At 39.2% G+C, this 26452-nt stretch overlaps 1 protein-coding gene across 1 annotated transcript in view; it reads right to left on the reverse strand.

The window, feature by feature from the left end:
• Positions 1-26452, reverse strand: part of GLO1 (glyoxalase I) — a 37664-nt gene that overhangs the window by 9575 nt on the left and 1637 nt on the right. The window contains exon 2 of the mRNA XM_047859722.1: positions 7063-7145. Within this exon, the coding sequence (XP_047715678.1) occupies positions 7063-7145 (83 nt within the window). The remainder of the gene's footprint in view (positions 1-7062; positions 7146-26452) is intronic.

Raw genomic sequence — 26452 nt, forward strand, 5'->3', positions numbered from 1 at the left:
TTTTTAATGAAAATATTCCCTATATTTACAAAACTATGGGCACAGGGAGGGGCCAAGATGGCAGAGCAGCATGGAAGTTTTTTTTGCCACTCTCGCCCTTGAAATGCAGCTAGATCAACACCAAACCATCTTGCACATCTTGAAACCTGATATGAGGATTAACACAACAATCTGCACAACTTGAACCAGAGAACTCAGCAGGTATATGGTGCGGAGAGGTGAACTGGGGAAAAGAGAAACCGTGTAGGGCAGGGAGCTGGTTTTGCTCGTGGAGAGGATAGAGACAACGGGGAGAGTACAGGAAAAGCACCCTGCCCCCTGAAAGCAGCTGAAGAGAAAGAGTGGAAACACCTGCAAGGGACTGAATGAGAAAGGGAGAAAGGAGAAAGGAAAGGGTTTAAATACCATTAATGACTATCTACAGGGGAGTAGAGTCTGAAACTCCGCAACTTAATACCTGGCAGAGCTCTGATGGGAAGGGCGAATCCCCAGGAGTGGACGGTGAGGTCTGAGGGGTCCTCATGCCACACAGGGAGAGGCAATTCCCCTGCTGGGAGGACATATGGGAGAGGCTGTGCAGCCTCCCCACAGGCAAAAGTCCTAGTGGACCTGGGAAAACAGTCATATTCGCTAGTGGTAGAACAAGGACATTAAGGGTTCACTGAAGCCTGGCATCAGATGTGTGTTGTGATTTACCATTATCCCTGAAAAGCTGCAGCTACACAATCACGCAAACTGTTTCTGGGGTGGGCTGGCACCTGGCTGCAGTCTCTAGGCATCTGCAGCAGCGCAGTCTCACAAGCTTTCCTGGGGCTGGACCAGCAATTGGCCATTGCTCAGCATCTGAGGTGGTCAAAGGCGTAGGGCCCTCAGAAGTGAGGGGTTTGGAAACACACCCTCAGTTGAGCTAAAACTCAGGAGGGAGGTGCCGCCTGCCAAGCTGATGGCTTGATCACTGACAGTATAGAAGAGGGAAGTAGACAGAAGCCAGAGACAAAGGAGGGGTGCTTGATTGCCAGTGGGTGAGAGCACACAGTTCTGATACTAGAGACTGGGTAGCTGGGTGACACCATTTTCACCCCTCCAACACATGTGCATACACCTACACACATCACAATGATCCACCCCAGTAAACTAAGCAGCGCATCGAGTGGAGAACAAAGCTGTTACACCAAGCCCCAGCCAAATGGGTCAATGGTGCTCCAGAAGAACACAAGTCTCTCTGCCTGCTTAGTTTATGGACTATAAAGTGTTTCATAGTTTGACTTCTAGGGGAAACTGGATGTAATTTCAATCACATTTCTTTCTGTTCACTGGTCCATCTATTCAATGTTTTTTCTTTTTCTTTTCTTATTCTTGAATACAGAAAGAGAAAAAAATTTATTTTTATTTCCTTTTTTATGAAAAAGATTCTAATTTTTTCTACAATAGTTTTTACTTCTTTGTAAATTTTTAAAATTCTATTTTACTTTCATCACTTCATTTTATTCTATTTTACTGTATTCATTTTTTTCATTTTCAAACATTTTCCTTTTTGTTCTTTTTTATCTTTCTTATCATTTTTTTCTCTATTGTATCAAGCTTCTTTCAACAACCAGACCAAAACACACCTAGAATCTAGCATCCTTTATTTGATTTCTTTGTGTTGTTTTTAATTTTTTCATTTTTATTTATTTATTTATTTTATTAATTCTTTTACTTCCTTCAAAATGATGAAATGAAGGAATTGATCCCAAAAGAAATAACAGGAGGAAATGACAGCCAGGGACTTAATACAGACACAAGCAAGATATCTGAACCAGAATTTAGAATCACAATAATAACAATACTAGCTGGGGTTGAAAAAAGCATAGAATCCCTTTCTGCGGAGATAAAAGGAGTAAAATCTAGTCAGAACAAAGTTAAAATTACTCTGAGATGCAATCTCGAATGGATGCCATGGTGACAAGGATGGATGAAGCAGAATGGCGAATCAGCAATATAAAGGACAAACTTACAGAGAATAATGAAGCAGAAAAAAAGAGGGAAACTAAGGCAAAAGAGCACGATATAAGAATTAGAGAACTCAGTGACTCATTAGAAAGGAATAACATCCGAATCATAGGGGTCTCAGTAGATGAAGAGAGAGAAAAAGGGGTAGAAGGCTTATGTAAGCAAATCATAGCAGAAAACTTTCCTAACCTGGGGAAAGACACAAACATCAAAATCCAGGAAGCACAGAGAACTCCCATTAGATTCAACAAAAACCGACCATCAACAAGGCATATCATAGTCAAATTCACAAAATACTCAGGCAAGGAAAGAATCATGAAAGCAGCAAAGGAAAACAAGTCCTTAAACTACAAGGGAAGAGAGATCAGGTTCACAGCAGACCCATTCACAGAAACTTGTCAGGCCAGAAAGGAGTGGCAAGATATATTCAATGTGCTGAACTGGAAAAAATACAACCAAAAATTCTTTATCCAGCAAGGTTGTCATTCAAAATAGAAGGAGATATAAAAAGATTCCCAAACAAAAACTAAAGGAGTTTGTGACCATTAAACCAGCTCTGCAAGAAATTTTAAGGGGACTCTCTGAGGGGGAGAAAAGACGGAAAAAAAAAGACCAAAAATAACAAAGACTAGAAAGGACCAGAGAACACCACCAGAAATTCCAATTTACAGGCAACATAATGGCAATAAATTCATATCTTTTGGTACTCACTTTACATGTCAACGGACTAAACACTCCAATCAAAAGACACAGGGTAACAGAATGGATGAGTAAACAAAAATCCATCTATATGCTGTTTACGAGAGACCCATTTTAATGACCTGAAGACACCTTCAGATTGAAATTAAGGGATGGAGAACCATCTATCATGCTAATGGTCACAAAAGAAAGCCAGAGTAGCCACACTTATATCAGAGAATCTAGATTTTAAAATAAAGAATGTAACAAGAGATGAAGAAGGGCATTATATCATAATTAAGGGATCTATCCACCAAGAAGATCCAACAATTGTAACATTTATGCTCCAAACTTGAGAGGACCCAAATATATAAATCAACTAATCACAAACATACAGAAACTCATTGATAATAATAGGGGACTTCAACACCCCACTTACAACAATGGACAGATCATCTAAACAGAAAATCAACAAGGAAACGATATCATTGAATGACACACTGGACTGCACAGACTTAACATATATTCAGAACATTTCATCCCAAAGCAGCAGAATACACATTCTTCTCGAGTGCATATAGAACATTCCTCAGAATAGATCACATACTGGGACACAAATCAGCCCTTAACAACTACAAAAAGATCGAGATCATACCATGCATATTTTCAGACCACAACACTATGAAACTCGAAATCAACCACAAGAAAAAATTTGGAAAGACAACAAATACTTGGAGATTAAAGAACATCCCACTAAAGAATGAATGGGCTAACCAATACGTGAAAGAGAAAATTTAAAAGTACATGGAAGCCAATGAAAATGATAACACCACAGCCCAAAACCTCTGGGACGCAGCAAAGGCGGTCATAAGAGGGAAGTATATAGCAATCCAGGCCTTCCTAAAGAAGGTCGAAAGGTTTCAGATATGCAACCTAACCTTACACCTTAAAGAGCTGGAAAAAGAACAGCAAATAAAACCCCAAACCACTAAAAGACAGGGAATAATAAAGATTAGAGCAGAAATCAGTGCTATTGAAACAAAAAAAAAAAAATATTAGAACAACAGATCAATGAAACCGGGAGCTGGTTCTTCGAAATAATTTAAAAAATTGATAAAACCCTAGCCAGTCTGATCAAAAAGAAAAAGGAAAGGATCCAAATAAATAAAATCAAGAATGAAAGAGGAGAGATCACAACCAACACAGCAGAAATACAGACAATAATAAGAGAATATTATGAGCAATTATATGCCAATAAATTGAGCAGTCTGGAAGAAATGGACAAATTCCTAGAAACATATAATAAAACTACCAAAACTGAAACAAGAAGAAATAGAAAATTTGAACAGACCCATAACCAGTAGAGAAATCGAATTAATAATCAAAAGTCTCCCAAAAAACAAGATTCCAGGGCCAAAAGGCTTTCCAGGGGAATTCTACCAAACATTTAAAGAAGAATTAACACCTATTCTTTTGAAGCTGTTCCAAAAAATAGAAGTGGAAGGAAAACTTCCAGACTCATTCTGTGAAGGCAGCATTACCTTGATTCCAAAACCAAAGACCCCACAAAAAAGGAGAACTACAGACCAATTTCCCTGATGAACCTGGATGGAAAAATCTTCAACAAGATATTAGCAACCAGATCCAACAATACATTAAAAGAATTATTCACCATGACCAAGTGGGATTTATACCTGGGATGCAGGGCTTGTTCAATATCCACAAAACAATCAATGTGATTCACCACATCAATAAAAGAAAGGACAAGAACCACATGATCCTCTCAATAGATGCAGAGAAAACATTTGACAAAATACAGCATGCTTTCTTGACAAAACCCCTCAAGAATGCAAGGATAGAAGAATCATACCTCAAGATTATAAAACCAAATATGAAAGACCCACCGCTAATATCATCTTCAATGGGGAAAAACTGAGCACTTTCCCCCTAAGGTCAGGAACACGACAGGGATGTCCACTCTCACCACTGTTATTCAACATAGTATTGGAAGTCCTAGCCTCAGCAACCAGACAACACAAAGAAATAAAAGGCATCCAAATTGGCAAGGAGGAAGTCAAACTTTCACTCTTCACAGATATGAAGACTTTCCATATGATACTCTATATGGAAAATCCAAAAGATTCCACCAAAAACTGCTAGAACTGATCCATGAATTCAGCAAAGTGGCATGATATAAAATAAACGCACAGAAATCGGTTGCATTCCTATACACCAACAATGAAGCAACAGAAAAAGAAATCAAGGAATCGACCCCATTTACAATTTGCACCAAAAACCATAAAATATCTAGGAAGAAACCTAACCAAAGAGGTGAAAAATCTATACACTGAAAACTATAGAAAGCTTATGAAAGAAATTGAAGATACAAAAAAATGGAAAAATATTCCATGCTCATGGATTGGAAGAACAAATATTGTTAAAATGTCAGAACTACCGAAAGCAATCTACATATTCAATGCAATCCTAATCAAAATTGCACTGGCATTCTTCTCAGAACTAGAACAAACCATCCTAAAATTTGTATGACACCAGAAAAAGACCCCAAATAGCCAAAGCAATCCAGAAAAAGAAAACCAAAGCTGAAGGCTTCAAGATATATTACAAAGCTGTAATCATCAAGACAGTATGGTACTGGCACAAAAACAGACACTCAGATCAATGGAACAGAATAGAGAACCCAGAAATGGACCCTCAAACATATGGCTAACTAATCTTTGACAAAGCATCCAATAGAAAAAAGAAAGTCTCTTCAGCAAATGGTGCTGGGAAAACTGGACAGCAACATGCAGAAAAATGAACCTGGACCACTTTCTTACACCATACACAGAAGTAAACTCAAAGTGGATGAAAGACCTAAATGTAAGACAGGAAGCCATCAAAATCCTTGAGGAGAAAGCAGGCAAAAACCTCTTTGACGTTGGCCGCAGCAACTTCTTACTCAACACATCTCCAGAGGCATGGGAAACAAAAGCAAAAATAAACTATTGGGACCTCAAGACAAAAAGCTTCTACATGGCAAAGGAAACAATCAGCAAAACCAAAAGACAACTGACAGAATGGGAGAAGATATATGCAAATAACATATCAGACAAAGGGCTAGTATCCAAAATGTATAAAGAACTTATCAAACTCAACACCCAAAAAAATAATCCTGTGAAATGGGCAAAAGACATGAATAGATACTTCTCTAAAAAAGACATCCAGGGGCACCTGGGTGGCGCAGTCGGTTAAGCGTCCGACTTCAGCCAGGTCACGATCTCGCGGTCCGTGAGTTCGAGCCCCGCGTCAGGCTCTGGGCTGATGGCTCAGAGCCTGGAGCCTGTTTCCGATTCTGTGTCTCCCTCTCTCTCTGCCCCTCCCCCGTTCATGCTCTGTCTCTTTCTGTCCCAAAAATAAATAAACGTTGAAAAAAAAAATTAAAAAAAAAAAAAGACATCCAGATGGCGAACAGACCATGAAAAAATGCTCAACATCACTCATCATCAGGGAAATACAAATTAAAACCACAATAAGATACCACCTCAGACCAATCAGAATGGCTAAAATTAATAACTCAGGCAACAACAGATGTTGGTGAGGATGTGGAAAAAGAGGATCTCTTTTGCATTGTTGGTGGGAATGCAAACTGGTGCAGCCACTCAGGAAAACAGTGCGGAGCTTCCTCAAAAAACTAAAAGTAGAACTACCCTATGACCCAGCAATTGCACTACTAGGTATTTATGCAAGGGATACAGGTGTGCTGTTTCAAAGGGGCACATGCACCCCAATGTTTATAGCAGCAGCACTATCAACAATACCCAAAGTATGGAAAGGGCCCAAATGTCCATTGACGGATGAATGGATAAAGAAGATGTGGTGTGTATACACACACACACACACACACACACACACACACACACACACACACAATGGAGTATTACTCGGCAATCAAAAAGAATGAAATCTTGCCATTTGCAACTATGTGGATGGAACTAGAGGGTATTATGCTAAGCGAAATTAGTCAGAGAAAGACAAATATCATTACGACTTCACTCATATGAGGAATTTAAGATATAAAACATGAACATAAAGGAAGGGAAGCAAAATAATATAAACACAAGGAGGGGGACAAAACATAAGGGACTCTTTAATACAGAGAACAAACTGAGGGATGCTAGATGGGTCAGGGGTAAGGGGAGGGGTTAAATGGGTAAGGGGCATTAAGGAGGACACTTGTTGGGATGAGCACTGGGTGTTATACATAGTGGATGAATCACTGGAATCTACTCTTGAAATCATTATTGCACTATATGCTAACTAATTTGGATATAAATTTTAAAAATTAATTAATTAAAGTATTAAACAAATTATGACCACAAATAGTTTACTTACGTCATTCCAAGAATTCTAGTATAAAAATCCAATGACTTTTTAGGATCTTTAACTCGTAGCATGGTCTGCTGCAACAGAAAATCCTAAGGAGAAAAAGTGTATATTAAACACATTTGACTTCTGACATTCATTACCAACATTAATTGTGCTTTCTGTAGCAAGATACAGTCCACCTTTGCAACGTAATGTTTAAGAAGAAAGCATTCTGGGGGCATCTGGGTGGCTCAGTCAGTTAAACATCCAAGTGTCTGATTCTTGACTTCAGTTCAGGTCATGATCTCACAGTTCATGAGTTCAAGCCCTGCATCTGGCTCTGCACTGACAGCATGGATCCTGCTTGGGATTCTCTGTCTCCCTCTCTCTCTGCCCTTCTACCCTTCGCACATGCTCATTTATTCTTTCAAAATAAATAAACATGAAAAAATAAATGAAACCAGTCTAAAAACTACTTTATCTTAATAAGCAGATCTTAATGAATGTAATTTAATTCTTCATTCACACCTTATAATCATATATAAGGCAGCTGGCTCTGAAATTACATGCTTCTATAATATTTGGATTGTTTTTCTAGGCAGGTGCTGCACTCCTAAAGGTCTTGGTTTCAGCAAGCAGCTGGAAAAGAGCAAAGCTGCCCCTGACTTCTAGGTGCTGGCCTGGCACTCACAACCAGGCCTTGGGTTTCCCCTGGTGAACAGAATCTCAGAAACTCTTACAAAGTCACTCTGTGACTGCAATGAAGTGAGATCAAAACAAATGCAGCAAAACCAATTCCACTTCATACTCTTATTCAGCACAGATTGAAAGAAGGCACGGTTTCAACTTTGGTGAGGTAGCTAGGATCTATACACAGGTTTTCAAATGATCAAAACTATCTGAAAAAATATTAATTACTACTGTATTCTACTACTACTTAGCTATCTAGTTACCTGCTTTAAAAATGTGCAGAATTTACTTAATTTTAATGATTCAAAAACATTTCTGTCAACAGCAATTACTGTCTTACAATATAATAGAGCAGCTCCTGGTACATTTACTACTACTTGTCCCTGTATTGAGATGGTCCCTGGAACTCCTGTTTTTACTTTACTTTTTTTTTTTTTAATGTTTATTTATATTTTTGAAAAAGAGAGACAAAGCATGAGCGGGGGAGGGGCAGACAACAAGGGAGACACAGAATCCCAAGCAGGCTCCAGGCTCTGAGCTGTCAGTAGAGCTGGACGCTGTACTCGAACTCATGGACCATGAGATCGTGACTTGAGCCGAAGTCTGACACTTAACCGACTGAGCCACCCAGGCGCCCTTTACTCTTTTAATGAGCTTTCAGTCCCCTCACTCACCATTAAGCTATGAGCTGTCAATTCTATCAGCAAAACTCTCCTTTCTTGGATACAAGAGAGCTAATTTCCCTGAACTTCTCACCAGCCTAGCACCTTGACCACCCACCCCTCCTGCCACACACACTGGTTGTTACTTTTCTCTCTTACCATGTCCTCTATGGTCTATTCTTGGGGAGAGATCCGTGAAATAGTTAATTCAGATCACTCTTCTACTCAAAAACCGTGGGAAGTCTCCCCCATTTCATGAAAGCCAAAGCCCCTCCAGTGGCCCTCTGGCTCTGGCAGGCTCTCTCACCTCTGCTCCTGCCCACTCACTCAGCCTGCTGTGTCTTCAGCAGCTCACTCAGGGCCTCTGCTGGAAGGCTTTCTCCAGAGCCACTTCTAACCTTAACTCTGCTCAAATGTCATCTTCCAAATGAGGCCTCAGCTGACTACCATAACTCTCCACTTAGCCCATTTTTTCATTTTCTTTTTCCATAGCACTCGTTGCCTTTCAATGTGCTATTTACAGTATTTTGTATTTATCCTTTGTTCTTCTTTCCCCCATAAAATATAAACCCCATAAGGGCAGGGATGCTTGTTTTGTTTGCTTGATGCAACCTTGGGGCAGAATCTGGCAGAGTAGGTACCCAATAAATATTTGTTGAGAATGAGTAAATGAACTTTCAGTAGATGATGGTTCTTTCCAATCAAGCTGCATCCAACATTACTAGCCTTTTCTTCAAGGAAAAAAAAAATTGAAATCTAAAATCCTTTTAAAATCTGTTCTGTAATGGCCCAGTTTACCACTGCACCAATGACATTGGTATATCATATTTCATCTTTTCAAACTCTTTCTACCAACATTGGTATTGTTAGACTATGAATGACTTTATTATTACTTCTGTTGCGTCCATAAACTCTGAGAGAGTTCATGCTCTTTGACCAAGATGTTTCCCTTTTAAAAATCTAAGGAAAACATTACAAATTCTGACAAAGATTTATGTACAAGGACATTCATCATAACACTTACATAACAACTACATGCCAGCCTCTGTTCTAAGAGATTCACAAAACTTATATAATCTTCCCAACAACCCTATGAAATATGTATTATTACCATCCCCATTTTGCTGCTGAGAGAGTGTCACAGAAAAAATTCCATCCCAAGCAGTTTGGTTCCAAAGTACTTGGTTTCAACCACCTTTGCTAAACTGTCTCTAACAACAAAGAAACCAATAAATTACGATAAAAGTATAATTGAATATTATGAATAAATTAAAAATGCTGCTTTAGAGGTATATTAAATGGCATGGGGACATGCACATGACATAATAAGTTTAAAAGAATACATATATGTATAATTTATTTAATATGCTATTAAGATTAATTACATATTTTTTTCTTAACGTTTATTTATTTTTGAGAGAGACAGAACACGTGCAAGTAGGGAAGGGACAGAGAGAGAGGGGTACAGAGATCTGAAGTGGGCTCCATGGTCATAGCAGAGAGCTTGAGGTGGGACTCAAACCCCAGAATGTGACATCATGACCTGAGTGGAAGTTAGATGCTTAACTGGCTGAGCCACCCAGGCGTCCCAAGATTAATTACATCTTAAAAGTAATGTTAAAAACCTTTAGTTTTATTATTAACATGGCTATGTACTAAAACTATCTAAATACATACATATAAAAGAATATTAAAATGAACTTTTACAAGTCTATACATAGATAACAACACTGTATTGTATGTTTATTTGAGAGTTGTAAGAAAGATCTTTTTTTTTTCTTCTTAGAGAGCATGTCTTAAAAGCTGTCCGCACATACATATGAAGAAGGTAACTATCTGAAGTGATCAGCACATTAACTAACCTTATTGTGGTAGTCATTTGGCAAAATATATGTATATCAAATCACTACAATGTACACCCAAACCTTACACATTGTTATATGTAGATTATTTCAATAAAGCTGGAAAAAATAGTTTAAAAAAGAGGAAAATGGAAAGATACATTTTTCTGAGAAGACTCAATATGATAAACAGATTATTTTCAAAGATAAAATGTAAACTCTAATGCCATTTTTAACATTAAAATAAGCCTATACATACATGGCTGAAAAATTAAAGGTATATTCAATATCAGTGGATTTATTCATAAAAAAAAGAGGCTTATAAATCCTTTGCTATAAAAATGTTATTTGGATGATATAAAAAACAAGCAGGGATTGCTTTTTATAAAATGAGAAAGTTATTCTATGCTAACAGTTTTCTATTTATCACCAACATATTCTGTCAACTCTCTGTACTACTGGTAAACCCTTGAATGATCTTGAGAAAAAGTTCCTTTCCCAAAAAGATCCTAAAAATGACTATTTATTGCTATGGTTCTAAAATATTGTTTAAAATAAATATATCTTGTGTTTAAAAAGGCAGTTCTCACATTCATGTCTTGTCTCATCAGACAATTTTTTGTCTTTCCTTTATCATGTTCTAAATTTTGAACAATGAAAGATGTCTCTTATGCCTAAACTATCTTTGGGTTTTCTGGGATGGCTACTAGGTAACAAAGGTTTGCTTCTTTGCCTTATAAAAATAAAAAGGATATAGGAACACCTGAGTGGCTCAGTCAGTTGAGCATCCAACTCTTGATTTCAGCTCAGGTCATGATTCCAGGGTAGCGGGATCAAGCCCTGTGTCAGGTTCTGTGTTGAGCATGGAGCCTGGTTAAGATCCACCCCCCCCCCCCATCTGCTTGTGCTCACTCTCTCTAAAATAAAAATTAAAAAATAAGAATATAAATAATCATCAGGCTTTGGATGGGGGGGCACATTGTCCAAATTTCATTAGCTCAAAACTACTTTGAAAAAACTTTAATGGTGCAGTCAAGGATGTTTCTAGTGCACAATCCTGACAAAATTATAAAGGTGAGACATGGATGTGAACCAAAGGGTCAAGGTCCCTTAGAGCACCTCTAAATGGATTTTTTGGTGTTAAGATGTGAGACTTGGGTAAATCTTCATTTTTTTAATTTATGGGTGTTTAGCTGCTCCAGCAAATTTGTTGAAAGCCTATCCTTTCTCCATTGGACTGCATTCTCATCTTTGCCAAACATCTATAGAGTATGTTAGTGTGGGTCTACTTCTGTGTTCTCTATTCTGTTCCACTATTCTGTATCTTCTCTGCTAATACCACAGAATAGTGAGTACTGTAGCTATAGAATAAGTCCTAAAATCAGACTTCCACTTCATCCTTCTTAAAATTTGGTTATTATAGCTTATGTGCCTTCCATATAAATTTTAGAATAATCTTACCTGTATCTAAAAAAAAAAGTTTGTGTTAAACATGTATATCAATTTGTGGAGAAGTGACATCTTTACAATGCTGAGTCTTCCAATGATGAACACAGTATGTTTCTCTCCATTTATTTACATCTTTATCAGTACTGTTTAATTTTCAACATATAAGGCCTGTATATGTTTGATTTATACCTAAGAAATTTTGCTGAGCAATTATATTTTTAATCTTGGTGTTCATGTATTCTCTGCTAGTATACAGAAACAGAATTGATTTTTGTATGTTTATCTTTTATCCTGCAACCTCAATAAACTCATTTATTAGTCCTATTAGAGTTTTTTGTAGATTCCTTAGGATTTCCTATGCACAATCATGTCATCTGCAAATAGGGACAGTTTTATTTCTTCATTCCAATCTATATGACTGTTACTTCCTTTTCCTCCCTTACTGCACTAGCCAGAACTTGTAGCACTATGTTGAGTAAGAGTGGTGAGAATAGACATCCTTGTCTTGTTCCCCCAAATTAGGGAAAAAGCATCACCATTAAGTATAATGTAAGGTTTTTATATATGGTCTTTATCAAGTTGAAAACTTCCACTTCATTCCTACTTTTTTATAGAAAAAAAATTAAACATACATGGTGGTGAATTTTTGTCAAAAGCTTTTTCTGCATCATTTAACATGATCATGTGATTTTTCTTTAGCCTCCTAAGATAGTGGATTACTTTGATTGATTTTTGAATCTAAACCAGGCTTGCATACCTGGAATAAACCCCACTTGGTCATGGGGTTTTTTTTTATTGCTAGATTATATTTGTTAATATTTTGTCAAGGACTTTTACATCTATATTCATGAGGGATATTAGTCTGTAAATTTCATTTTTTGTACTGCCTTCATCTGATTTTGCTATCAGAGTTATACTAGCTTTAAATGTTTATTTTTTTTTTTAATTTTTTTTAAGTAGGCTCCATGCCTAACGTGGAACTTGAACTCACAACCTTGAGATCAAGACTCACATGCTCTACTGAGCTGGCCAGCTGCCCAGAGTAATACTAGCTTTATAAAATGAATCAGGAAGTACTCCCTCCTCTTCAATTTTTTTAAAGGGATAATGTAGAATTGATGTTAATTTTTCTTTAATATTTGGAAGAATTCTCCAGTGAAATCATCTGGGCCTTGAAATATCTGTTTTAAAAAGTTATTGATTATTAATTCAATTTCCTTGTGTTATAGAGCTATTCAAATTATTTCATATTGGGCAAGTTATGATAGTTTATATTTTCCAGGAACTGGTCCACTTCATGTAAATTCCCAAATTTACATATACAGAGTTGTTTTTAATACTCCCTTATTATCTTTCTGATGTCTGCAGTCTGTAGTGGTATTTCCTATTTAATTTCTTATATTGGTAATTTGTATCTTCTATTTTGTCAGTCTTGCTACAAGTTTACCAATTCTATTGTGTTTCTTTTTTTCAAAGAATTAGTTTTAATTGTTTCTCTAGTCTATTTTTAATTTCAATGATTTCTGCTTTTTATTATTTCCCTCTTTCTGCTTCCTTTGGGTTATTTTGCTCTTTTTCTAGGTTCTTTAGGAAGTAACTTAAGTTATTGATTTGAGACTTTTCTTCTTTTCTAATGTATTCATTTAGTAATATAAATTTCCCTCTTAGGACTGTTTTACCTGAGATTCCTTTCTTAATTTCAATCTATTTAAAATTTTTTTTTCCCTTGAGATCTCCTCTTGATGCATGAATTATTTAGAAATGTGTTTAATTTCCAAGTGTTTGGAGATTTCCTGTTGTGTATCTGCTACTGATTTCTAGTTTGATTCAATTGTGGTTGAAAAATGCACTGTGGGGGCGCCTGGGTGGCGCAGTCGGTTGGGCGTCCGACTTCAGCCAGGTCACGATCTCGCGGTCCGTGAGTTCGAGCCCCGCGTTGGGCTCTGGGCTGATGGCTCAGAGCCTGGAGCCTGCTTCCGATTCTGTGTCTCCCTCTCTCTCTGCCCCTCCCCTGTTCATGCTCTGTCTCTCTCTGTCCCAAAAATAAATAAACGTTGAAAAATGCACTGTGTTGTTTCAATAGTAAATTTGTTAAAGTTGGATTTGGAGCCCATAACATGGTCTGTCTTGGCGTATGTTCTGTGGGCATCTGAAAATAAAAGTGTATTCTGCTGTAATTGGGTGGAGTGTTCTTTAAATGTTGATCAGATCTTCTTTGCTGATGGTGTTACAGAGTTTGTCTATATCCTTGTTAATTTTCTGTCTAGTTCTATCAATTATTGAGAGGAGATTTGAAGTCTCCAACTATAAATGTGGATTTTTCAATTTCTCTCTTCCATCAAAGTTTTTGCTTCAGATATTTTTGCAGTTGTTCTTTAGTGCACACACATTTAGGACTGCTAGATCTTCTTGGTCAATTGACCCATTTTCATTACATAAATGTACTTCTCGACCTGTGGTAATTTTCTTTGCTCTGGAGTTTACTTTATTTGGTATGAGTATAGCCATTCCTGCTTTCTTTTGATTAATGGTTCCATACTAATCTTATACTATGCTTTTACTTTTAACTTGCCTCTACTACTCTATTTGAAGTGAGTTTCATGCAGACAGCATATATTTGGGGCATGTTTTCATTTTCTTTTATTTCAGTTATACTGAGATATTAACATAACATGTTTCTGCCTTTATACAGCACTGTATAAGCTTAAGGCATACACCCTGACTCATGTATGTTGTGAAATGATTACCACAATAAGTTTAATTAATATCCACCACCTCATAGATAGATAAGTTGGGGCATGTTTTTAAATCCACTGTGCTAATCTCTAATTGGTGTATTTATACCTAGTGTAATTATTGAAATACTAGGGCTTAAGTTGGCTATTTTATTTATTTTTGGTTTGTTTTCTGTTAATTTTTTCCTTGCCTTCCTGTGGGTTACTGGAACATCTTTTTATAACTCCATTTTCATTTATCTATAGCATTTTTTCATGTACTCTTTGTATAGCTTTTTTAGCGGTTGCTCTAGGTGTTCAATTATATATGTTATCACAGTCACTTGGTGTCATCATTTTATCAGTTTGGGTGAAGGCAGAAACCTCATCCCTCTCTACATCCCTTTACTCTCTCCCATTTGTAAAGGCCTTAAAATACTTCCACTGCTGGCGTGGGGTAGAATTTCAGGTTCCCCATGTTTCTGCATTAATACAGCAAGTGGGGAAAGCTTGTTATTGTCTGGTGAGATGAAAGTCCTGGCATCCAACTCAGCCTTCTCGGATACCAGCCTGGCGGGGGGAGGGTGGACATTGCAACCTGTTCAGGGGAAGAACAGACTTCCTACCCAGCCTTTGCGGGCATAGATAAGGATGCAGCCACTGATTTTTCTGTGGTCTAGTTGTAGCAAAGCTGGTATTGTCTAAAAGTTTTCTGCCTTATCAGGAAATACTGCCTATATCCTGGTCCTGTGAATAGAGAGCAGGGGTTTTTGTTTTGTTTTTGTCTGTACCCATTGATACTTCTGTAGCTCCAAGTTTGGGCTAAATAAGGCAAAAAGAAAACTCAGGAATCTCACCACCATGTTGCTCCTAGGGTCTCAAGGTCCCTAGCTAGTCTGTCTTCCTCTCTCCACCTTTCAGTGTCTTCCTGTGTTTATTTCATATAAAATGTCAGAGGCTTTAGCTGAACATAGCAGGAGGAATAGGGAAAAGTATATGCACTCCATGTTCCCAGAAAAAGTCTCCAAACTGATTTTATACAAGTGCCGCCCAACAAGTAGGTATGTCTGGTCACCAAATGTCTCTTTCTAATGATGAAGACACATTTCTCTAGAAATGTTGCTAAGGAGCTTTGTATGATATTCCATCAAAATCAAGATCTTCATTGCCTCTATCACCTTCAGTTTTCAGAAAGGAGGAGTTTCAAACTTACGTTAGCTAAATTTTCAGAAATTTTAAGATTTTTTTGGCCTAAAGTGTGTGTTTTGGCCTTAATAACAGTTGAGGCCAACTCCCTTGGGTGCCCATCAACTCTCTTTCCCAATGAGTTTTCAAAAGTGTTGAGCTTCCGGGTTGGTGAACACATGGAGACTGGGGGGAGACAGGTCCCCTGAAGAGGATATGAGTTCCATGTACTTCACCCCATGCATCTCTTCCATCTGGCCGTTCCTGAGCTGTATACTTTCAAGATAAGCTGGTGATCCAGTGCAAACTCTTTCCTAGAATTCTGTTTAAATCTATCCAGTGAGGGAGCAGAGAAGATGTTGGCATAGGAGGATGCTGGGCTCACCTCGTCCTGCAGATCACTAAGATTAGACCCACATCTGCCTAAATAACCCAGAAAATCGCCAGAAGACTAGCAGAACGGACCCTCTGGAGCCAAACATAGACGATAGGCCCACAGAAGAGGGTAGGAAGGGTGGAGAGGTGGTGCATGCTACACGGACTGGCAGGAGGGAGCGGGGCGGTGGAGGGACAGCCCACCCGGCAAGGCAGAGCCCCTGAGTCTGGCCTGCAAAAGCAGAGGGGCCGGACGGAGTGTGTTCTGACAGCCAGCGGGAATGTTGTAAGTCAACAGCTCTGCTCTCAGAGAGCAGGGAGGGCGAGAGGGCAGCGGGAGGGAGATTTGTTGAGTCCCAGAAGACAGAGCTCATCTGGAGGGTGAGGGGGGGAACAAAGGCGCCGGCAAGCACCATCTCCCTCTCCCACCCCCCAGCCAAAACTCCAAAGGGAACCAGTTCCCATCACCAAACTTGCTTGCCCCACGCAAATGCCCAACACTGTGCTTCTGTGGATCCATCCCTCTGATGGGTCTGCCTCCCTCCCAGTGCTGCAGAGCCCCTCCCACAGGGGACCACCAAAGGCAAAGCGAGCTAAGCCTGCCCCTCCCGCCTCTGTGCACCTTGCAGATCCACCCCGGCTAATATGCCAGATCCCATCGAAGCAGCACCACAAGCCTGGCAGTGTGCAAGTAGCCCAGACAGGGGCCGCATCACTCCACAGTGAGTCCTGCCCCTGGGAGAGGGGAAGGTAAGGTACACACCAGTCTGACTGTGAGCCCAGTGGTGGGCTGGGGGCAGACATCGGGTCTGACTGCAGCCCCACCCACCAACACAAGTTTCTCCGGACAGCACAGAGGAAGTACCCTGCAGGTTGGAGCTACTGCAGGGACTACCCAAAATGATGAAACAGAAGAATTCTCCTCAAAAGAAACTCCAGGAAGTAGCGACAGCTAATGAATTGATCAAAACCAACTTAAGCAATATAACAGAACAAGAATTTAGGATAATAGTCATAAAATTAATCACTGGGCTTGAAAAAAGCATACAGAACAGCAGAGAATCTATTGCTACAGAGATCAAGGGACTAAGAAATAGTCACGAGGAGCTAAAAAATGCTATAAATGAGGTGCAAAATAAAATGGAGGCGGCCATAACATGGATTGAAGAGGCAGAGGAGAGAATAGGTGAATTAGAAGATAAAATTATGGAAAAAGAGGAAGCTGAGAAAAAGAGAGATAAAAAAATCCAGGAGTATGAGGGGAGAATTAGAGAACTAAGTGATGCAATCAAACGGAACAATATCCATATCATAGGAATTCCAGAAGACAAAGGGAGAGAAAGGGGCTCAAGGTGTACTTGAACAAATCAGAGCTGAGAACTTCCCTGATCTGGGGAAGGAAAAAGGCATTGAAATCCAAGAGGCACAGAGAACTCCCTTCAGACGTAACTTGAATCGATCTTCTGCACGACGTACCATAGTAAAACTGGCAAAATACAAGGATAAAGACAAAATTCTGAAAGCAGCTAGGGATAAACGGCTCTAACTTACAAAGGTAGACCCATAAAAGTAGTGGCAGACCTATCTACTGAAACTTGGCAGGCCAGAAAGGAATGGCAGGAAACCTTCAATGTGATGAACAGAAAAAATATGCAGCTGAGAATCCTTTATCCAGCAAGTCTGTCACTCACAATAGAAGGAGATAAAGGTCTTCCCAAACAAACAAAAACTGAAGGAATTCATCACTACTAAACCAGCTCTGCAAGAGATCCTAAGGGGGATTCTGTGAGTGAAATGTTGCAAGGACCACAAAGTACCAGAGACATCACTACAAGCATGAAACCCACAGGCATCACAATAACTCTAAACTCATATATTTCAATAACACTGTAAATGGACTAAATGCTCCAACCAAAAGACAAAGTGTATCAGAATGGATAAAAAAAACAAGACCCATCTATTTGCTGTCTACAAGAGACTCATTTTAGACATGAGGACACCTTCAGATTGAAAGTGAGGGGATGGAGAACTATTTATCATGCTACTGGAAGCCAAAAGAAAGCTTGAGTAGCCCTACTTATACCAGACAAACTAGACTTTAAATTAAAGGCTGTAATAAGAGATGAAGAAGGGCATTATATAATAACTATAGGGTCTATCCATCAGGAAGAGCTAACAATTAAAAATGTCTATGCGCTGAATGCAGGAGCCCCCAAATATATAAAACAATTAATCACAAACATAAGCAATCTTATTGCTAAGAATGTGGTAATTGCAGGGGACTTTAATAGGCCACTTACAACAATGGATAGATCATTTAGACACAGGATCAATAAAGAAACAAGGGCCCTGAATGATACATTGGATCAGATGGACTTGACAGATATTTTTAGAACTCTGCATCCCAAAGCAACAGAATATACTTTCTTCTTGATTGCACATGGAACATTCTCCAAGACAGATCACATACTGTGTCACAAAACAGCCCTTAATAACTATAAAAGAATTGAGATCATACCATGCACACTTTCAGACCACAATGCTATGAAACTTGAAATCAACCACAGGAAAAAGTCTGGAAAATCTCCAAAAACATGGAGATTAAAGAACACCCTACTAAAGAATGAATAGGTCAACCAGGCAATTAGAGAAAAAATTAAAAAATATATGGAAACAAATGAAAGTGAAAATACAACAATCCAAACGCTTTGGGATGCAGTGAAAGCAGTCCCGAGAGGAAAATACACTGCAATCCAGGCCTATCTCAAGAAACAAGAAAAATCCGAAATACAAAATCTGACAGCACACCTGAAGGAAATAGAAGCAGAACAGCAAAGACACCCCAAACCCAGCAGAAGAAAAGAAATAATAAAGATCAGAGCAGAAATAAACAATATAGAATCTAAAAAAAAGTTAGTGCAGATCAATGAAACCAAGAGTTGGTTTTTTGAAAAAATAAACAAAATTGATAAACCTCTAGCCAGGCTTCTCAAAAAGAAAAGGGAGATGACCCAAATAGATTAAAATCATGAATGAAAATGGAATTATTACAACCAATCCATCAGGAAATACAAGCAATTATCAGGGAATACTATGAAAAATTATGTGCCAACAAACTGGACAACCTGGAAGAAATGGAAAAATTCCTAAGCACCACACACTTCCAAAACTCAAACAGGAAGAAATAGAAAACTTGAACAGACCCATAACCAGCGAAGAAATTGAATCAGTTATCAAAAATCTCCCAACAAATAAGAGTCCAGGACCAGATAGCTTCCCTGGGGAATTCTACCAGACATTTAAAGCAGAGATAATACCTATCCTTCTCAAGCTGTTCCAAAAAATAAAAAGGGAAGGAAAACTTCCAGACTCATTCTATGAAGCCAGCATTACTTTGATTCCTAAACCAGACAGAGAACCAGCAAAAAAAGAGAACTACAGGCCAATATCCCTGATGAATATGGATGCAAAAATTCTCAGTAAGATACTAGCAAATCAAATTCAACAGCGTATAAAAAGAATTATTCACCATGATCAAGTGGAATTCATTTCTGGGCTAGAGGGCTGGTTCAACATTTGCAAATCAAACAATGTGATACATCATATTAATAAAAGAAAAGAAAAGAACCATATGATTCTGTCAATCGATGCAGAAAAAGCATTTGACAAAATTCAGCATTCTTTCTTTTTTTTTTTATTTTTTTTTTCAACGTTTATTTATTTTTGGGACAGAGAGAGACAGAGCATGAACGGGGGAGGGGCAGAGAGAGAGGGAGACACAGAATCGGAAACAGGATCCAGGCTCCGAGCCATCAGCCGGGAGCCTGACGCGGGGCTCGAACTCATAGACCGCGAGATCGTGATCTGGCCGAAGTCGGATGCTCAACCGACTGCGCCACCCAGGCGCCCCTAAGCATTCTTTCTTAATAAAAACCCTTGAGAAAGTCGAGATAGAAGGAACATACTTAAACTCATAAAAGCCATATGTGAAAAGCCCACAGCTAATATTATCCTCAATGAGGAAAAACTGAGAACTTTCCCCCTAAGATCAGGAACACGACAGGGATGTCCACTCTCGCCGCTGTTGTTTAACATAGTGTTGGACGTTCTAGCATCATCAATCAGACAATACAAGGAAATCAAAGGCATCAAAATTGCAAAGATGAAGTCAAGCTTTCACTTTTTGCAGATGACATGGTATTATACATGGAAAACCCGATAAACTCCACCAAAAGTCTGCTAAAACTGATACATGAAGTCACAGGATACAAAATTAATGTACAGAAATCAGTTGCATTCATATACACTAATAATGAAGCAACAGAAAGACAAATAAAGAAACTGATCCCATTCACAATTGCACCAAGAATCATAAAATACCTAGGAATAAACCTAACCAAAGATGTAAAAGATCTATATGCTGAAAACTATAGAAAGCTTATGAAGGAAATTGAAGAAGATATAAAGAAATAGAAAAACATTCCATGCTCATGGATTGGAAGAATAAATAGTTAAAATGTCAATACTACCAAAGCTATCTACACATTCAATGCAATCCCAACCAAAATTGTACCAGTATTCTTCTCGAAGCTAGAACAAGCAATCCTAAAATTTGTATGGAGCCACAAAAGACCCCAAATAGCCAAAGTAATATTGAAGAAGAAGACCAAAGCGGGAGGTATCACAATCCCAGACTTTAGCCTCTACTACAAAGCTGTGATCATCAAGATAGCATGGTATTGGCACAAAAAAGAGACACACAGACCAATGGGATAGAAAAGAAACCCCAGAATTGGACCCACAAAAGTATGGCCAACTAATCTTTGACAAAGCAGGAAAGAATATCCAATGGAAAAAAGTCTCTTTAACAAATGGTGCTGGGAGAACTGGACAGCAACATGCAGAAGAATGAAAGTAGACCACTTTGATACACCATTTACAAAAATAAACTCAATATGGATAAAGGACCTGCATGTGAGACAGGAAACCATCAAAACCCTAGAGAAGAAAGCAGGAAAAAACCTCTCTGACTTCAGCCGCAGCAATTTCTTACTTGACACATCTCCAAAAGCAAGGGAATTAAAAGCAAAAATGAACTATTGGGACCTCATCAAGACAAAAAGCTTCTGCACTGCAAAGCAATCAACAAAACTAAAAGGCAACCAACGGAATGGGAAAAGATATTTGCAAATGACATATCGGACAAAGGGCTAGTATCCAAAATCTATAAAGAACTCACCCAACACCACACCCGAAAAACAAATAATCCAGTGAAGAAATGGGCAGAAAACATGAATAGACACTTCTCTAAAGAAGACATCCAGATGGCCAACAGGCACATGAAAAGATGCTCAACGTCACTCCTCATCAGGGAAATACAAATCAAAACCACACTGAGATATCATGAACAAATCAGGAGACTATAGATGCTAGAGAGGATGTGGAGAAACGGGAACCCTCTTGCACTGTTGGTGGGAATGCAAACTGGTGCAGCCACTCTGGAAAACAGTGTGGAGGTTCCTCAAAAAATGAAAAATAGAACTACCCTATGACCCAGCAAGAGCACTGCTAGGAATTTACCCAAGGGATACAGGAGTGCTGATGGGGGCACTTGTACCCCAATGTTTATAGCAGCACTTTCAACAATAGCCAAATTATGGAAAGAGCCTAAATGTCCATCAACTGATGAATGGATAAAGAAATTATGGTTTATATACACAACGGAATACTACTTGGCAATGAGAAAGAATGCAATATGGCCTTTTGTAGCAACGTGGATGGAACTGGAGAGTGTTATGCTAAGTGAAATAAGTCATACAGAGAAAGATACCATATGTTTTCATTCTTATATGGATCCTGAGAAACTTAACAGAAGTCAATGGGGGAGAGGAAGGGAAAAAAAAAGTTAGAGAGGGAGGGAGGCAAACCATAAGAGACCCTTAAAAACTGAGAATAAACTGAGGGTTGATGGGGGGTGGGAGGGAGGGGAAAGTGGGCGATGGGCATTGAGGAGGGCATCTGTTGGGATGAGCACGGGGTGTTGTATGGAAACCAATTTGACAATAAATTTCATATTAAAAAATAATAAATCTATCCAGTGATGTCCTAAAAAACAAAGTGCTGCATCACCCCCAGCAAGGAGTCTTCTTTTTTATTTTTTATTTTTATTTTTTTTTTCAACGTTTATTTATTTTTGGGACAGAGAGAGACAGAGCATGAACGGGGGAGGGGCAGAGAGAGAGGGAGACACAGAATCGGAAGCAGGCTCCAGGCTCTGAGCCATCAGCCCAGAGCCTGACGCAGGCCTGAACTCACGGACCGCGAGATCGTGACCTGGCTGAAGTCGGACGCTTAACCGACTGCGCCACCCAGGCGCCCCCAAGGAGTCTTCTTAAGGCTCAAATAAACAGACTCCACAGGGCTTGGACAGACTCCACAGCCCTCAGGACAACCACAGGCTGAAAGGGTTTGTCAGAAAAACACAGCTTGCCAACAGAGCAGTGTTAGGTGTTCCTCTTCAGCAGGAGTACCTCAAGATGTCCAACAGCTCAGGCACAGGGAGAAGATCTGCACTGGTAGGAGCCAGAATCACCCTGGTGTAGAAGCCCTATGTGTACCACAAGCACCAGTGTATCCAGTAGCAATCCCATGGGCACAGCTTCCAGAATTTCCCCAAGGGACAGTTACAAGAGACCAAAGCCATGACTTCCTATTAGATATTGATAATTCTCCCTCTCCAAATGCAATTTACCAATCAGCTTATCTTTTATCATAAGCAATATCGCTAAGTAACAAACATATTTTTAATGGTTTCTTGAGAGACAGCTAGAGTTAACCAAATTCACATTCTCATCAAAGGGTTAATTAAGGGCTGATATGCTTCTAGGTATCATATCTCCTATAAAACAAAAATGGATCAAGTTTTGGTCTTTCCTGACTTCTTAAAACTACAGTTGCCTTGAGTGAAAGACCCTTTTGGAAATACAAGCATATCTGAGGGGAACAAAATTGTCTTCTATTAACAGCTGGAGAACATGGTTCATGCACAGGATGGTTTGATATGGTTTTTTTCTTCACTATCTTCCTCCTTCTAGAGTTATTTGCCTGACTCAACCTATGTCAGAATGTGATAAATTGTTCCTGAAAATAATTCAGCAACTCCCTTTACATTTATTCTGTCTTATCTAAATTGGTTTCATGTGGTTCTTTCCTTCCCACTCTATAAGTCAACAGCCAAAGACATACTTCAAATGTACTCACCCTACATAAGAGAGACATAAATAGATAGGAGACACAAAGGAATTTTTTTTTTTTAATTTAAAATTTACCTGTGAAATTTGTAAACACCCCTGCCAGACTACTCTTACAACAGATAAAAGAAACAGGAAAATCCCAGAAGCCCTCAGAACCACCAGGACTTTAAAATCTCACGCAAAGGGACAGAAAAAACACACAAGTGTCAGAGAAATAATTCTTCACAAGCAATATGGATGGCTCAAATGCTGGCTCCACCCCCATTACTTTGAGTAAATCGTTACTTTTCTTGAACCTCAGTTTTCACATCTTTAGAATGGGGATAATTATAGTTCTCTGCTTGTAGGGCTGAGTTGGAAAGTATATGGGATAATGCACGTTAGTGTTTAGCATAGGGCCTCTAGAATCCCTTGTCAGCCCAAGCCAGAGACCTGAAGTCTTCCTAGATTTCTCCCTCTCCACTTCTCTGTAATCCATTCCAAGTGTCCTATCAACCTGATTAAATCCCTATGAAATCTTTCTCCTTGTCTTTATTTTTTTTTTAATGTTTATTCATCTTTTGAGACAGAGAGAGACAGAGCATGAACGGGAGACGGTCAGAGAGAGAGGGAGACACAGAATCTGAAACAGGCTCCAGGCTCTGAGCTGTCAACACAGAGCCCGACACAGGGCTTGAACTCACGGACCGTGAGATCATGACCTGGGCCGAAGTCGGACACTCAACCGACTGAGCCACCCAGGTGCCCCTCTCCTTGTCTTTATAAATGAGCACCACCTTCCTCATGTCCTCACTACTTCCTCCCTGAATGTCTGTCATAGCCTCCCCTGGTCTCTGCTTCTTGCAGTATTCGCCAGATGCAATCCACTGATTTTCCCATAAAGCACCAGAGTGATCTTTCTATAGTGAAAACCCAATTGTGTCACTTCTGGGTTTAAAAATAATTCCTTCAGTGGTGCTTCACAGCTTTTAGGAGAAAGTCCCCAAAGCAAGCACATATTGGTTATTGCATACTTCTCTAACTTCATCATTTGTCAGCATTCCCCTAAACTGGTCATTTCAAACATTTCTGGTAAACCCTTATCAGTTAAAAAAGAGAGCATCAGCCCCAATAAATATGTATTTATTTTAATTATATACATTTACAAATATACTAATAAAATATATATATTATAGGGGCGCCTGGATGGCTCAGTATGCTAGGCATCCGACTTTGGCTCAGGTCATGATCTTGCAATTCATGGGTTTGAGCCCCGCATAGTGCTCTGTGCCTGGAGTCTGCTTTAAATTCTGTGTCTCCCTCTCTCTCTGCCCCTCCCCAGCTCACGCTCTGTCTCTGTCTCCCAAAAATGAACAGATGTTAAAAAAAATACACACACACACACACACACACACACACACACACACACACACACATATATATATATGTATTATAAAATATATTTACCAAATAGAAATCCTTACACGGTGAGAAATCTTTACAGGGGCAGTGAGTGCTCATATTTTCTTTGGACATCCTGATGATTGTCCTGTGTACCTTCCCCTCAACTCCCATTGCCTGGAACTTAGTCTCATATTACCTGTAGATTCCTGAATCAGTTCTCAGAAGTTATTGTGCTTTTTATATTCGTATGATTCTCTCTGCCTAGATTCTGCCTATAATGTATGATTCTCTCTGCCTAGAACAGTCTTTCATCCATCTGGCCACTGTCCTTCCTTCCTCCTCTCCATTCTCTCTTCCACCTACCCCTGCACCCAATTCTATCAGCTTAAGTGTCACCAAGACTCAGTTTTCCCTGACCCGATCACCCCCCACTCAGATGGGACAGGACTCCAAATTATTATATTAAAGGACACTGAGAGAGTAAAAAGAATTAGTTTCAGGAGATTATCACTTAGGGGAAAAAAAAGTATTTGGCCTTATGAAGACAGTTGGCCAATAAGACTACCCAGGATGTGGGACAGCTATACATTCCTTGATCTGCCTTTATGACAAAGGTGCAAATGATCAACAGGGAAGTTGACTTTCTACCACTGCTACCCTATACTTTCCAAACCAGGCCCTCATCATTTATTTCACCTTCCGGAAGAAGCTTTTAGGTGTCCTCATCCCCTTCAGGCCTGGATCCCTCCAATCTATTCTACAAAAATGCTTTGAAACCCTGAATGGTTCCCTACTACCTATATAAAATCCACCTTCCTTAGATGTGACATTCAAAAGCTCTCTCCATGATCTGGCTCCAACCTACCATTCTAGCCTTCTCCACCACTGCTCCACTGCTTAGATAACCTGAACTTCAACCAAAAACATGTAACTCACCTCTCCAGAACATGACTTCACTGCATCATTTTGCCATCTCACATTTTTGCTCATATATTTCCTTCACCTAGAATGCCTCCTCCCATATAACTGTCTCCCAGGTGATTCTGGACCCCCATCCACCTTTCAAGACATAGACTCACCCCCACCTTCCACTTGATGCACTCCCTGATCCCCACAGTTGAAACACAACCTTGAATTATATCACTTTTCATAGAGAACATTAATACATTTTATCTTCCTAGCAGCTCTCTTTATGTTGCTTTTACAAACTCAGCTCAAGTGCCCTGCTAAGATCACTGCAGCCAATGACAGAACTGGGGGTTCAAATGTAGGTCTTTGGACTTCAAATACCTCATATATATACCATACTACAGATGCTACCTTCAAAAATTTCTACCTCTTGTGCGCCAAGGGTGGTTTATAATTTCAATAGCACATTTATCTCAGCTCCATCTTATATTGGAGTTGGTGTCTGTCTGATTGAGACCTCATCTGGTTCAGCCCAGTATCCATCCCCCATACATACTATGTTTTTATATATAGCAGTGTGTGTGTGTGTGTGTGTGTGTGTGTGTGTGTGTGTGTTTATATATATATAAATAAAATCAGCAATCAGACTGAATCTAATTTAGGTCTTTTACTTTCCTTCATGTCAACTTCCAAAATTACTGCTGAAGTCAGTACTCCAGAAGCAGAACAGGGTGGAGGTTGGGAGCATGAGCTCCTCTCTGGGCAAGTTACTCAAGTTACTCAATACCTCTATCCCGGAGTCTTCTTATTTATAAAATGGAGATAATAATTATGCCTTCTTCGTAGAGTTGTTATGAGGATTAAATTAAGTAATGTACTTCAAACAACAACCCAGGGCCTGCCACACTCAAGCTGTTATTACCTATTCATTTTATGTCCCCTACATGGTACCTCAA

The sequence above is a fragment of the Prionailurus viverrinus genome, chromosome B2 (assembly GCF_022837055.1).
Source record: "Prionailurus viverrinus isolate Anna chromosome B2, UM_Priviv_1.0, whole genome shotgun sequence".
Lineage (NCBI taxonomy): Eukaryota > Metazoa > Chordata > Mammalia > Carnivora > Felidae > Prionailurus > Prionailurus viverrinus.